Source organism: Phalacrocorax carbo, chromosome 6 (assembly GCF_963921805.1).
Source record: "Phalacrocorax carbo chromosome 6, bPhaCar2.1, whole genome shotgun sequence".
NCBI classification, from domain to species: Eukaryota; Metazoa; Chordata; class Aves; order Suliformes; family Phalacrocoracidae; genus Phalacrocorax; species Phalacrocorax carbo.
In genome coordinates this window covers 7,460,639-7,475,760 of record NC_087518.1, presented here as the reverse complement: position 1 = coordinate 7,475,760, position 15,122 = coordinate 7,460,639, and the positions used below count along the sequence as shown (strand labels likewise).

Here is a 15,122-nt window from a genome sequence, read left to right as displayed (position 1 = left end):
GTGATGTCACTGCTTGGTTTATTTTATGATCTCCAGGAAATCAGCACATCTAGCAGCGATGCTTCATGCACCTGGCTGGTTTGATCGCATGGACTTAGGGCTGGAGCCATCTAAGAGGTTTGCTGGCTCTGGAGAGAGTTATTTCATGCCGTATGAATCCTTCTGCCTGCCTGGCCTCTGTGCCATTAATACTGGGGCTTAGCAAAAAGCAAGTTTGACATTTCATAACTTTCTGTTTTGACCTCTCCTTGACCCTCTTGTAAAACTTTACTCAGTGGAAAGCAGAGCCATGAGGCTCTGCCAGCGTCCTGGGTGGTTCTGAGCCGCACCAGCACCAACATCCCTTGGCTCCATGTGGTGTCACCCCACTGCCAAGCGCAGGGACGCGTGGGGCTGGTGGTTCTGCCTGCAACAGAACATCTCACACAGCCATGGGGAGGCTGTGTGGAAATGAGAGGTCTCTATAAAATAGCCATAGGGATGTCAAGGGTTGCAGATTGGCTGTGCTTGACCCACGTGCCCTGTTTGGACCATGCGTGGGTGCTGTGTTGGTGGGGTGCTGCCTGCATCCCTCCCGCTGCTCGGTGCCCCAGGAGCTGCTGGGCAAGTTTAGGTTCCCTTTAATTAAAACCTCAAGCATGAAAATATTAGTGGTAAATCCCTGAATGCTGGAGGTCTTGTGGCTGAACACTGAGGAATGTGTTGTACCAACCCAGTCATGCTCAGTGGTGAGGAGAGTGCAGGGGGATAAGAGTAGTTCTGCACTCGCCATGGAGGGAGGGAACTATTGATCTCCCCACAGGCTTGCATTTCATGATTGCATCTGGTTGGGGTCCAGAGCCAAGATTTTTGCTGAATTCAAACCTTTTCCTAAGTTCTTCACTATGAGGGCTGTGAGGCACTGGCACAGGTTGCCCAGAGAAGCTGTGGATGCCCCATCCCTGGAAGTGTTCAAGGCCAGGCTGGATGGGGCTTTGAGCAACCTGGTGTCCCTGCCCATGGGAGGGGGGTTGAAACCAGATGATCTTTAAAGGTTCCTTCCAACCCAAACCTTTCTACGATTCTATAATTCTATAATAATCTATATTAGTATGGGTTGATCCCTTGGAAAAAGTTAAGAATATTATTAGGAAGACAAACATGTAGACCTATTTTTGAAGGACTGGGATATCTGTCTCCTAAGACAGATGGCACTGAGGAAAGCAATAGTATCGCATCCTGGGCCATGGGGGTCATCCCTTCAGTTTTGTGGACTATTGCTGCTTATAATCTCATGCTTAAGTTCAGAAGCTCCATTTAAGCTGTGGTTATGGATTGGATTTCACTGCTGATGCATTTTATGAGCAAATGGAAAATGCCAATAGAATAGTTTTGAGAAATGTGGGTGTGCCACGGAAGTGAGAATCAAGACACTTTAAAGAAGTGCAGAGTAACCTCTTTAGGTGCTTACTTACCTGATGCTGTTTTGATGCAGCAGAGATAGGAATGGATTTTTTTTCTTTAATGTGGAAGCAATTTCTAAAGCCTTTAATTGACTTTCAAAGACTCAAATAAGGAAAAACACTGTTGGGGTTATAGAGTTGTAGCTCCTACCTTTGGCTGCAATAAAATGCCTTGCATGAAAGGCTTCGAACAAAATTCTTTCCAAATACCAAAGTGGACCACTGAGAATGAATAGAAATGCTTTCCATTCCCAGGGGAGCCCAGGGTTGTTTTTTTTCTGTGGGTTCCCCCCCCCCCAGGAAAAGAAAAACATTCAAGTTGTCAACACTACTCACTTTTTTTCGTGACCTGGTATTTTAAATATTTTTTATCCAGCCTTGGACTTCAATAAGTGAAGGAGATTAGTTAATTTGATTTAAAAATTTTAACATAAAATATAGGAACTGTCACAGAAAGCTTTGCAAATATTGGAAAATGGGCCCTTTTAGGGAGAGAGGAAGAGGTTCAGATTCTACCTTGCTCCCAGCCTCTTTTCCCCCCTTGCCCCTCTTCTTTCAACAGCTCTGGAGTGGAGTGCTGGGAATACAATAGCAGTCACTTATTTACATGGAGGACTGCGATAGGGAAATTAGTAAATTGAAAAGGTATTTTGCAATTTTAATCAATTTTGTTGCCGCTTGCCAACAAATTAAAAAACCTGCCCTCCAGGAAGCATCTGCTGTCTGTGGATGAGTAAGCTGAGCCCGGCTCGTGGGGGGGGCTGTGCTCCCGAAATGGATGGGGAGCACTCACATAGGCAGCTACCAAGAGATGAGCCCAAGTCTCCCCAAATCGCTAGGAAGTCCTTTTTGACCTCGTGAGCCCAGGATTTCTGCTGTCAGTCCCTCCCTCTGCCCTCAGGCTGTCGTGCTTAGTTTGCAAGCATATCTTCAGAGCAGCGACAGGCAGGAGGGCAAAGACTAATCAATTTCAGACATCTTTAGAGATAATTTGTTCCCTCCATATCTCCTGCTGCAACTGATTTCCTGATTTAGTTTTGCCACCAGTTTGTGTGAACTTTTACCCAGGAGGTGTCATGCCAGGGTTTGCTGCAGGGGAAATTCTTCAACATTATACCAAATTTAGCATTTCTGCAGAAGGAAACTGTCCCATCTTCCAGCTGAGGTCATGGCTGGAGTTTTGGCTGCTTCTTCATCCCTCTGCTCCCAGGAGCTTCCATCTGCCCTTCCCAGCCTCTGCGCTGATGCTAAGAATGTGCCCAAGTTCAACCTCAGGTGTGTTTATTTAGATCTGGTTCATTTTCTTATTTTCGGCAAAAACACAGAAACCAGCTGCTGAAACAAAATTAATTCCCATTTATTAGAAAAACACTAATCCAAACCCTCATCCCTCTGCAGCAAAATAGAAGAAAACAGCCCCGTCCCCTTGGCCATCCCCTTGTTCAGCTGCAGACAGGGTTTTCATACCAGAGAGACTTTAATTGTCTCCTGCGATGGCAGACTGCCCGCCTCTGCACCCTGTGCCTTCGTGCACGCAGGGCTGTACGTCGTACAGGCGATACAGTAAAAGCGGGTATCCTTATGGCCCATAAAGTGGGTCTGGGCTGTACCAAAACAAAATTCCCCAGGTCATCACACTGTGACCCTGCACCAGAGAGTAAAGGTCTCTGGATAAGTTTACTCAGTTTTATAGGAAGAAAGAAATAGTAGTAATAAAACATCTTACAGAGTGTTGTAAAGAGATCTTTAAAGTTCTAGATTAACTGTGCCAGGAAAATTACTGAGCAAGGCACTGATTTCCATATACACCCCCCCCCCCCCCCATTATTGCTTAATTGCATATTCAGAAAAAATGGGATTTACAGTAACAGACTCTCTTTTGGGAACATCGGAGGGAGGGTGGAAACAGGGTGGCAGGGGGCTCCTTCTCGTTTCATTAGATTGACGTGTTTGTACCAGAACCGAAAGCAGTACCGCTGTTAAAACCTAATCCAAAATTAGAGAAGAAACACCAGCCTGAACAGCAAGGTTTGTCGCCCCAAGCCTTTGGGGAGGGAAGAGCTGTGTATGGGTCCAGAAGCGTGTCAGGCGGGACAGCACAAAGCCTTACAGAGCCCCCCATGAGCACAGGGATTTGCTCTTTCCCAGACTATCTGGGACGGACTCTGGGCATCCCCATGCAGGGGGTGTGGGCAGGCAGAGGGACCTGCTGTCTCTGGCAGAGCAGGAGGGGGAGACCCCAGTGCCCCCTGTGACATTGCCACGTGGGTGGCACTTGGCTTAAAAAGAAGAGAAGAAAAATGTGAACAGCAGCAGTGTTTAAATGCAGATTTAAAAACCAGCTGATTTCCACACGCTTAACTAGCGTGGCTTGGTTTTAGTGTGTTAGGGTGTCTTTTCTGAAAACAGGCTGAATACAGCCTTATAGGATGTTAGGGAAGAGTTGGTCTGAGCCTTAAAATGCAGAGAAGCCAAGGGGGAATGGAAGCTTTGCTTAGGGGACCCGGGAAGAAAGGGCCACATTTGCAATGCAGGGCATGTAACCGATTTGCAGGCAAAATGTCTGCAATCTGCCCAAATCATCCCCCCAGTCTTCATGGTTACACATGGAGGGAAGAAGATGTCCCTCTCCCGGGGGGCTGGAGGCAGAGCGGGAGGTGACAGGGTGCTGACACTTGCCATCTCCGTATGAATTTCCCCAAAACTGGGGCTGGGAGGGCATGTGGCTGAATTTCTCCAAAACCCGTGGGGCTGTTACTTAAGCCAGGGGGAGGCAAGGTTGGGCAAGATGCACATCTGGTAGCGCAACTGCAACTTCCCAGCAAGAGCAAACACTGCTAATGTTTTCCCAAGCGGAGTCCAATGTATAAACTAGAATATACAGCGAATTGGTGAACATAAACGGCGGGCGGGCAGCTGCACGAATCTGCAATGGTGTAGTGGTATGGGGACAGGAGAGCACCCTGCGACTTTGTAAGGTGAAAAGAGCTGGGATGCTGGTGGAAACGGGGGGGGGGGGAATAATTCCATTTGAATACCCGAGTATGGTTTAATTAACGCCCGCGGCGTGGCTAGGGGCTGCTGCGGGGGTGGGGGGGGAGAGAAGGAGAAACAAGGGGGAAAGGGAAAAAGGGAAAAGCAGAAAGGCGTATGAAACCCGGAGGACGTTTGGTCTGTGTCCCCGTCTGCCGGGGCGGGGTGGGAGCCGGGCCGAGGCGGGCCGGTCCCGCGTGGGGCGGTGCGGGCGGCTCCCGCCCCGTCCTGCTCCCGTCCCGTTCTGTCCGGTCCCTGTCCTGTCCCTGTCCCCGTCCCCGTCCCCGTCCGTGGCCGCGCCGGTGCCGCGCTCCCGCAGGTGGGTGCTGCCGCTTGGCGGGCGCGGGGTCCCACGCGTGTCCGGGGGCTGCGGCCGTGCGGAGGGGGTCCGGGGCGGGGCCTCCCCCCCAGTACGGCTGCCAGGAACCACTGTTAATCTAGCCGATATTCTCCGCATCAAATGGCAACCCAAAGTGGCAGGGGTGGGGTGCGACGTGAGAAATAACCGACCAGACTGATGCTGCGTTGGGGCGATGCTGTCGCTGCGCACTGGGCAGCGGGTCTGGGGGAGCAGCATCTCCGGAACTGACCCCGCACCTTTGCACTTTGTTTTTCAGGGTGTCCCGAGGAGCGCTGGGCGGCCGCTCACAGAGCCCAGCCATGCCACCCCCCGCTAATGCGGGGCGAGCCCCCGGCCCGCCGGACGGCGGCTGGGGCTGGGTGGTGGTCTTCGGCGCTTTCGTTTCGATCGGCTTCGCGTACGCCTTCCCCAAAGGCATAGCCATCTTCTACAAAGAAATCCAGGATTTCTTTGGCACGTCCTATAGCGAGATCGCGTGGGTCTCTTCCATCATGTTGGCCACGACGTACGGTGCAGGTGAGTAAACCTGCACCAGCCCCTGTGGCGCAGTGTGTTGTAAAAGCAGAAATAAGACAGAAATCTCTGCTTTGGGCCAGCGTACAGGGAAAGCAGCAGTGTCCATCTGCACGGGCACTGTCAACAGGTTTATTTTCTGAGCATGATTCCAATGTTGTTTAGGGAAACAAGTCATATGTACAGCCTAAAGGGGCAGTTTTTCAGAGGTAAAATGGTGTTGGTTGGGGTTTTCAAACAGCCCTGGTGCCTTTGGAATTTGTCACTGGGTTCAGCGGGTACAGGCATTTTTTGACCCCTCTGGGTGCCTGTGGGGGACTCCAAATGCCTTTGAAAACATGGTCTGTGACCAGTTTGGTGCTGACATCCCCTTTATTTCTAGCTGGGTTTGCAGCATCTTTACTGCTTTTCAAAACAGGGCTCATTTCACTAATACAGGCGAGGTGTTACGCAGAAGCCTTTATAAAGGGGTGCAGTATCCCCTGTGCACCAGAGGCTGAGCTGCTCAGTGCGTCCCATTGCTGCATCTCCTTCCCCAGCCACACTGCCAGCCGCAGGCAGAGTTCTCTGACACCACAAACAAAACGTGGCCTTGGCCCTGTCACACAGCACCACTGTTCCCCCAAAGGCGGGCAGCACCAGCTCTGCTCCCTGTATCCAAGTGGTGAGGGGACGGGCGAGCGGTTTCAAAGAGACACTGGCATCCTCCCGTCTTGCTTGGACACAAGTTGGTAACTTTGCACCCAAGAGGCTGTGAAGTGCCAGCGTGGGCCGGACCTGGCATGTTGTTGATGGCAGCGGCGGTGGTCCCCTACCCAGAAATCAGGAAATTAGCTATGAAAGCTTTCTGTGGGCATCAGTGAAAAAGCCCTGAGAACAGGCTGGTGTGAAATAGCTTCACCTGGGTTTCAGCCAAGGGTGAGCGTGGAGTAGAGCATTAAATGAAGTAGCTGCTTGTTTATTGTGGCAGCTTATAATTACAGCAATGAAATTGCCAGAGTCAATCATTCTTATCAGTGCAAAGCAGTGCATATAACTTTGCACTTTTTTTATAATTTTGATACTACTTTCATGACTCAATAAAAAACTTGGGCTGGCTGATTAAATCTGCAGTGGGAGGCAGACAGGAACCATGCTCCGTAATTGCAGGAAACTTCATCAATATTTATCCTGGCTATTAAAGCAATTCTGAAAATATTATTTGTTTTTAAAAAGGGATTTTTTTTTTTAGTAATGCACTGTAGTGATTTTTGGAGCACACAGTTAGTAATGAAAGTAAAGATGCTTTGTAAAGGTTTGTAAAGTGGAAGTGATGCTTGAATCAGAGCCTATTGTAATCCACTCTATTGTAACCCACTGCAAAGGCTTGGTCCCACGGAGAGTAGCTCTGCGAGGGCTGAGTTCCTGTTTGAGAACCTACAAATGGAGAACTTCAAGGGCAAAACCCAAGCAGTGATTTAGAAAGAGAAATCCTTCACTTAAACCAGTGCCGTTGTCCCAGGCCACCCCCTTGCCCTCCCTGATGGGATGTGGAGCCCGGGCCCTGGAGAGTGTTGAGGTTTTGGGATAGATTTCCACTGGGGCTTGTTATTAAATGCAGAGGTAAGCACTTTTTCCTCAGCCCCCAGAATATAAATAAGCAGTCTGCAGTGAAAAGGAAACAGTCGGGCTCTGTACAGGCTGAACAGGAGCAAGTGGGTTGCTCTGCGGGAGGGAAACACTGCCATGGGGATGCTACTTAAATGCTGTTTTAAAGGGCTGGGGAAAATTACGTGGAATGTCTCTGAAGCAGTCAGGTGGGAAAAAAAATAAAAGTAGGCAGCCCATGCCTTTGGTGTGTTCAGTTGCCTACAGAGGAGTGTCTAGGAAGCTGCCTGGTTTGGAAGTCAAAGAGAGAGGGCTAATATTTGGTACCAAAAGTATGCAAAGGAGTGGAGGCTGCTGTAAATGTTGTGGTCTGATACTAAAATTAGGACATCACTTTTTGGGAAGGCTGTGCTTGGGGTTTTAATAGAGGTGAGTGTGCTTAATACGTCCCCTGCTCTCACTGATGGCTGGGTCCCTAACATGTTTCCCACTGTCTTCCCAGTAGCTCAGGGCTCATACAGTGCAAGTCTTCCTGGGGAAATGCTGCTTCTTCCTTTGCACTCAGTCTTGGCTAGATGTTAGCTGGGGCTCAAGGCACCATGATGATGATCTTATGATTTCAACCACCATCATCCACAGTGAAACAGTGGGAAACCCTGCTCTGCCATGAGGTGGGAGGAGACCTTGATGGTTCAAAACCATGTCCCTTCTGCAGACTGCAATGTGCTGAAGCGATATCCCATGGTCTGTCCCATAATGCTGCAATAAATGCGCCAAAGTAGTTGCCTGTAGGTTGGCGGCTCCCTGGCTGCCTCTGTGGGTTGTTGCCAGCTCCACTTTGTCTTCCAATAAAATCATGTTCCCCCACCCTCTGGTACGGAAGAGATGCTTTGTACCTGACTATGACCGAGTAAGGAACATGCTCTATAGATTAACCCCGCACCTGGCAGTGCCTGAAGTTGCTTGCAGGGGTGTAGTTGGGGTGCTTGAGCCTCTTGGGGTGCAGGTCATGGCTGATGAGCTGGCTCTGGAGCGGGTAAAATGCTGCTCTGATCACCTCTGCCTTCTCCTGCCTGCAGACTTTCCAACCCACTTTCATCTCTTTCTCTCCAAGAGTTCAATCCAGTGCCATGTGCTCTGTACCTGGGATGTTGTAGTGGACTTTTATCCCAATTAACTGTCTCCTGCCTTTTTGCAAGGAGCTTTGACTTTACCCTCCCTTATGCTATTTTACAGTAATATGGGAGATGATACAACTGGGCACTGTTAGACTCAATTGCAGGTGATTGTACCTTTGTACCTTCCCACTTGCCGTGCAGTTGCTCAGAGTTATGTCCATTTAATAGTCCTCCCCTCCTCTGCTCTGCCTTTGAATACGATTTGTGCTTGTTTGATCGTCCCTCTCTCCGCAGTGATCCAGGCTGAGATGCCAAGTCGCTCAGTGGCTGCAGACAGGGCTGCGGTGGGAGTTTGCAGAACACGGAGCAAATGAAACATATGTGCCCAAGAGCGTATTTAATGTATCTAATTTGATTGACTGGGCATTTAACGCCAGAGTGGGTTTGACTTATGAACGACTTCAGTGATTTGGAAATTCTCATTAAAGGAATGGGGCACTGGTTCATGTGGGCTGCCAAAGTCTTGCTCTGCTGCGGTGCCTGATAGAGCTGTTAGGATGCCTGTGCAGCAAAGCTTGATTTACTTTGCTGAAAAACTAGAAAATAGTTTAACACTGGATTTTTGCTAATCTTTTCTGAAAAAAACCCCAAAATTCTAAAAATGCCAAAGGAAGCTTTCAACATAGCCCTGAGTAACTAGTAGAGTTACTAAACCAGGTAATTATTGCCATGGCTTGTCCATTCCTTCCCTTCCTCTCCCAACTCAGTGGTGAGGCAGAACAGTCACAGCCTGCGTGGAGGTGAAGGGGTGGGTGGGTTACAACCATGCAGGAGCTGTGCTGGGTGCACTAAGCATCTCCTACGTGAGGCATCAGGCCCTGCGTCCTGGGAGGCTGGAGGGGCCAAGTGGTGCATTTGCTGGTGTCGTGTGGGAGCATCACAGCCACGAAAGGAAAGCCCCAGACTTGCTTCACCTCCACCCCTGCCCCAGCAGCAGTAAATGGTCATGATTTGGAAGGTGGCCATGTAGATAAAGAGCTTTCCTCAAGAATGCACCGGCTCTGCTGTTTGCTCGGTTGGCTTCAGGGAAAGGCTGTAGTGTTGCTGTCCCCTCCCTGGTGTTCAGCCACATCTCTGGGCTGTGCTATGGCTCTTGGAGCCAGCACTCAGGGCAGCAAGGCTGGCGTCTGAGCACAGGGATGTCCCCCACGACGACTGACCCGGCCACCCTGCTTGGCTCCCTCTGTCCCTGGGAGCTCAGGGCAGCCGTGCTGCCCGGCACCTTGGCAGGGTCCGATGCTCTCACTGACAACAGCTTTTGTTTGCAAACATCCTCGGGAGACAGTCCCTTGTTTCCTTGGCGTGCTCATTGATGTGGGGACTTGTTTTTAGGCTGTGCTGCTTACTGTGTAACAGAGCTTATGTTTGCATTTTGTAAATAATGCAAATGAAGTGTATTTTCTGAAAACGGTCACATGGACTAACCCCAATCTCCACTGGAGTAGCTCTGTTGACTTTGACAGCATGGATGCAGATTTACAGTGACCACCTGAGGCTTTGGCTTGTAGCACCAGAGCAGTGCCAGTTTTTCAAACTAAGGCTGAAAAACCAGCAGCCGAGACTGTGTCTGCCCTTCACTTTTTGCTTAATTCCCCTAGGAAGCTGTTTTATACCAGCCAAGGCTCTGACAATAAATATTGCTGAAGCTTTAGTGTGTCTTATCCCCCATTTTCTTAATCTGAACTAGGTTGCAGAAAACAATTCTGTCACTGTAATACAAGTAGTAAAACAGATTAGCATGCAGTAAAGTGGATAGGACTTTATGATAGGGTACTTGTAGTTCTCGCCAGCGTTCATGTTCAGCCATTCCACGTTTCCACTTGTGGAGGGCAAACCGAGAGGTTGGTGAGTGAGGAGCACAAGGGAATGTTGCTTTTCTCTGACCAAACCCTGAAGGGTGAAACCCTGTCAATTTGATAAAGAAGGATTTCTGTTTCGTAATGTTTCTACTTTTTTTTTTTTCTGGTCATGGGCGAAGAGCTCATTCCATATCACAAATGAGAAAAGTATTATGGAGCAGAGTCTTTGCTGGTTGTAAAGAAGAGGAACCAGGGTCTGTCCATAAGGGACAAGGGGAGATGCCACCATCCTTCCCTGAAGGTTTCTTCAGCCGCAGCTCAGCTCCCAGATATCAGGCTCTGGGGGTGACAAGGACACACCAACATTGTCAAAATGTGGAGCCTCGCAGGGCACCCGTCGTGCTGCTGCATGTCCTTGGCAGGGATTCCTTTTGCAAATTGCCTCCTTGGACTTCGCTATGCTAACACAAGGCCAAGGCTCCCAAGGTCTTGCTTCGTGGGCAGGGATGGGTTTTGTTCAAGGAGACAATCTTAAATAATATAATTGCAAAAACGAAAGTCTTTGGCCTGCCCGCCTCCTGACCTGGGCCATGTGCCTGCATCGTGATCACAATACCAAACGGAGCTGCCCTTTTCCTACTTTTAAGGGTGACACATTTCAAGCTAGGCCACAGATGAGTCCCCAGAGATAACTGTTACCCAGGGAAAGCAAGAGGCAATTAAGCTCCCAGGAAAGAAAAGATAAGCAATATTAATTTGCTAGTAATTCAGTTGCCCTATTCAGCATTGGAGGAAGCAGCCAAACATTCTAAAAATAAAAAACAGTGATGCTACTAATTTAATAGCAGCAATGTTCTTGTAGCTGTTATGGTCTCCTCTAGGGCTGCAAGAGGGTTAAGGATCGTGGGAAGAAGTAATGTCTTTTATTATAGCCAACTGTTGGAGTTTGCACAACGAGCTGGCTTTCTGGTATGTGTGCCAGAATAGGGAGAATAATTTAATACCTAGGACAGTATCTGCATTTTCAGTTTTGTTTTTTTTTTTTAATGGTGACTGTGTCGCCAAAATGCTCCTTTCATCATTGTAATGGAAGAACAGAAGTCATCCAAGTGAAACTCAGAGACCGGATCCTGACACAGAGTCATTTCAGCTTGAATAGCTGGGGCTAGAGCAGGAGACATCTGACTTTTTCTTCCCTCATTTTGAAGAATCTCGCTCTTTCTTTTGCAATTGCTGTGCAGCTAAGCCCTGTGCATGCTTTTACACAGTTCGTAGATGCAAATACGTGCTGCTTCTGTTGCCCCTTAATACATAAAAAGCCAAGTTGTATTAGGACCATATGATAGTTTTTTTCAGTATGTAGTGCAGTGGAGTCTTGGTCTCAGTCTCGCATACGCTGCTGTAATATTCCCCCCAAAATCCCCAGGGCGCTGTTCTTACAGATGAAAATTTCTATAAAATTAAGGAATCACCTTCTTTCTGTTTTGCGAAGCCAGGAGCAGAGAGCCACCTTTTGCAATCACAAGACTAATGAGACCATTTCTGAAGTTAAAGCCTTATCCTGAAGCCAGCCAGTGTTTATTACTCCTATTATTTATTATTTATTATTTTCTAATTAGATGAAATGTCTGATGATTTAGTTCTGGAGATGCTCCACAACTGAGTCTTTTCTCCAAAGAAACTTTCTCCTAAAGCTTGTAACTGCTTAATAGAGCATCTGCTAAAGCAGCAAGGAAGAGACTGGGAAGTTGAAAGTCGACCATTGACCTTGAACATTTAATCCAAAATTTTATAGCTGTATTTTATTACACTGCTAGCATGATAAATTGCAGTGACAGGTTTAGAAAGCACCTTACAACATGCAGTGGCGTAAAGCTATATTAATAATGAGTTTGATTCTGCAGTTTTTAACTTAATCAAAACTGCCAATGTTCTCTTCTGGTCTAGTCCAAATTTCATCAAAACATTCTCTGGCTCCAGAAGACCTCATCCAGGGCTCTCCACCCATCCCGAGTGCTTGGAAATAGTTGTGAAGTCCCACAGCACTAGAAGGGGGAAATGAGGCACGGGAAGGGAGGTGTGGGTTATTTTGAAGGACGAGCAGCAAGTGGGTAACAGAGTCCAGGCCAGGCCTCAGGAGTTGCAAGCTCTCTGCGAGCCGGTTTTGGCTCAGACGTTGCCCGATGGACCCCACCCACCAGGGCAAGATGTGCCCTGACTGATGGAGTCACCTGCTAAAAGCTCGGTGATGGGGCTGCCTGGCAAAATTGTGCATTGCCCAGCATTTCGCAATAGATTTTCTGTGTGTGGAGTCCCAAATGGCTGGTCTGGGGAAGAGAGCTGTGTGCATGAGAGCAGGCTGCCTGTGTGCAGCATCCTACAGGGCTGTTGTCTGGTTTAAGAAATAATCTCTGCGGGGTGTGTCATTTTGCAGCTACTGAGCTCACCTACTGTTGCTACTGTTTTCATCCCTTTCTGATGAGAAATAAGCTGCCGCAGCATGTGCTGGGGCTTCTTCTTGTTCTTTAAGGAACCCAGAGCCCCAGGCCTGCAAGTTCCCACATGAGTGGGTTCACTCCTAAAAAGCAAAGGGGCTATCCTTGTGCATTATGCTTAGGTGGTTGCACTATGGGCTTCCCATCATTTTCTATAACTTGGGCTTAGCAGAGAACTAAAAGGGTCAGTACCTAGACACAGTTTGCATTCGGAGACACTCAGCCCATGCCGATGCAGGGCAGCTCTGCTGTGCACAGCTGGCTGTGTGCTGGTCGTTCCAGAAGCCCAGCACCTGCGTCCTCTGGGTCCTGTGTTGTGCCTGGCCACCCTGTGGGATGCTTCAGTTGTCTGTGGGTGTCTGAGACGACTGGAGCACCTCCTCATCAGCCCTTAGTGCTGAGTGAGGGTTACAAGAGAGGAGAGGGAGCGGACGGGAGGACAGGTGACATTTGCAGTACTGTACCATGTGTCAGCTCTCTGTACTTATGTGCTTACAGCATTGGTTCAAGAAAAAGTCTCAAGTAGGGCTTTTGCTAGATTTTCCCTAGGTATGTGCTTTTCCACCTGGGTATTTTATGTAGGCTGAAACAAAAGGAATATCCACTATCCGCAGTGGATATCCAGCATCCTGCCATCGTGGCCCAAGCCCATTCGGGTTCTCCCCATGTACCTGCGTCTCAGCTGCCCAGTGCTGGGCATCATCCTTTTGCTTGTTGTCACCACCTCTTGGAGTTCCACCAAGAGTCAGTCAGCCTCCCCGTGTCATTGCAACAAGATGTCTTCCCACGCTGGGGCAATCCCCGAGGTAACAGCACCATTACGATCATGGATTTTGTTAAGAAAGCCAAGTGAGGAATGATTTGATTTCTGTAATGGATGGCGCTGCAGATTCATATACCTCTCCTGACTCTCGGAGAGCACTCAAGCCCTGCAAGGTCACCACGTACGTGCTTATATTTTTTATTTTTTTAAATAGCCCTGTTCTACTTAAGAGCGATAATAGCACTATAGGTTTAGGTGAAATATTTCTGTGTTCGTGGTCTTGGTCACAAAGCTTTATCATTTTGCCCTTCATTGGAGCTAGCAAGGTCACCAAGCAGCAGTAATAGAGATGTGATAGACTTAAGAAAAACTGAGATTAATAAGAACTAGGAAGAAGAAAGCGAAGAGTTTTGGTTGGGGGGTTGTTAATGCTTCTCAGGTGTTAAGCCCAAGCGTAAGTTAGAATCCACTCTCCCAAGTGAAGTTCAGGCATGTGAAAGTTTCTTCTCCCGGTCAATACAGCCTGGATTTTGTGTGCTGCTGTAGGAAGAAACGTGAGAGCTTTGATGCCAGCCTGTCACACAGCCTTGCTGCTTTTCTGCCCCTGGATGGCTCTCCAGTGCAACTGGTCTCCAGGAGGTGGACAAAGCCCATTGGGGAGCATGGCCAGGTAGGGGCCAATTTGCTCGTAGAGCAGTGTGTTAAGACTGGTAACGAAGGGCCGCTGATCTCAGGGAGTAGGTGTTTCAGCTGCATAGGGAACTCGTGTTCTGCAGCTGGGCTCCAAATGACGGAAAGGATAAAAGTCTGCAGTCCTGCCAAAGCAAAAGGTTAGCTAAAAAAATCATGGGAAAGAAATTCAAAAAATGTGAAGTCGTGACCTTCTGAAGGTCAGCGGCTGTGATCTGCTGTATGGGTGAGATCCAAACCAGCAGCCCGGGGAAACCACTGAGTGCAGGCAGCTGCATGCTTGGCACCTGCGACGCCGTCCCCTTGCAGAGTGGTTACTTAATTGCCTAAATACGAAGTGACACAAAGGACCTTGGCTCCAGCCCCAGTTTTGGAGCTGTTGGCCTGTGGCTTCTCCGTGCGCCGCAGGAGCAGCGTGTGTCAGCTGTGTAATCTGGAAATTGAAATGCCGAAGCACTGATCAGATAAGATTGCTGGATAAGGAAGAGGACGCTTTGTCTTTCTGAAATTTGGGCCTCGTCTGCTCTGTTTTTCTTCTTTTTTAACGTCAGGATGCTGCTATGAAAAATGCATGTGTTTCTGATGGGAGGTCAGGGTCCCTGGCTTCCCAAGGACATACCTGGTGGATACAGGGGAGGAAGGGATGCCTTGGCTTGGTTTCTGCACCAGATCATCACACCCACTGCCTTCTCAGCTGGGTACGGTGCCAACCCTGCCCAGGAGACCCCACACCACAAAGCCTGGACCAACCAGTTTGTTGACCAAGTAACGTGTCCAGGCAGTCTCTTCCACTGTTGGCTTATGCATCTCACAGGGATTGTGCTGAAACTGCAGCCGTTGCCCCCTTTAATGTACAGACCATTTTCCTCACCTACGACAGAGAAAGAGGCAGCTTCTGGGACTGGTTAGCTGTTGGAGCGGCTGTTGGTATGCTGGACTTCAGCCTCCTTGTTTGACAATGATTATGTGCAGTGCAAAGTAACACTAACAGAAGGTGTCAGGGCAGTTTAGGGGTGGACAGGTCTTTGGAAGATGCCCTCTGGGGTCCGGCAGAGGGCTATTTGATACCATGGCTGTCACCTGGGGTGACTGGTCGCTGCTGCCTGTCTGCCAGCACCAGCATGCATGGCCGTTCTCTCTCCAGCAGCACTGCCAGAGGAAGAACCAGTTGTTTGTGGGCTCCTCAACCATTGCAGCTGGTGAGCAGCAGTTCTCCAAACCCTGCTGACAAGCACTTAAAAGCATGAGCCACGCAGGTCCT

The 15,122-nt window shown here is 48.9% G+C and overlaps 1 protein-coding gene across 3 annotated transcripts in view; it reads left to right on the top strand.

Moving 5' to 3' along the window:
- The first annotated feature begins 4,230 nt into the window (after positions 1-4,230).
- The window catches only part of LOC104050704 (monocarboxylate transporter 2), a 28,248-nt gene continuing 17,356 nt past the window's right edge, over positions 4,231-15,122 (top strand). For 2 of the 3 annotated variants that reach the window (XM_064453511.1, XM_064453509.1), the window contains exons 1-2: positions 4,231-4,420; positions 5,093-5,352. In XM_064453511.1, coding sequence (XP_064309581.1) covers positions 5,136-5,352 — 217 coding nt within the window. In that variant the 5' untranslated portion in view covers positions 4,231-4,420; positions 5,093-5,135. The remainder of the gene's footprint in view (positions 4,421-5,092; positions 5,353-15,122) is intronic. The other variant, XM_064453512.1, reaches the window with a different exon arrangement.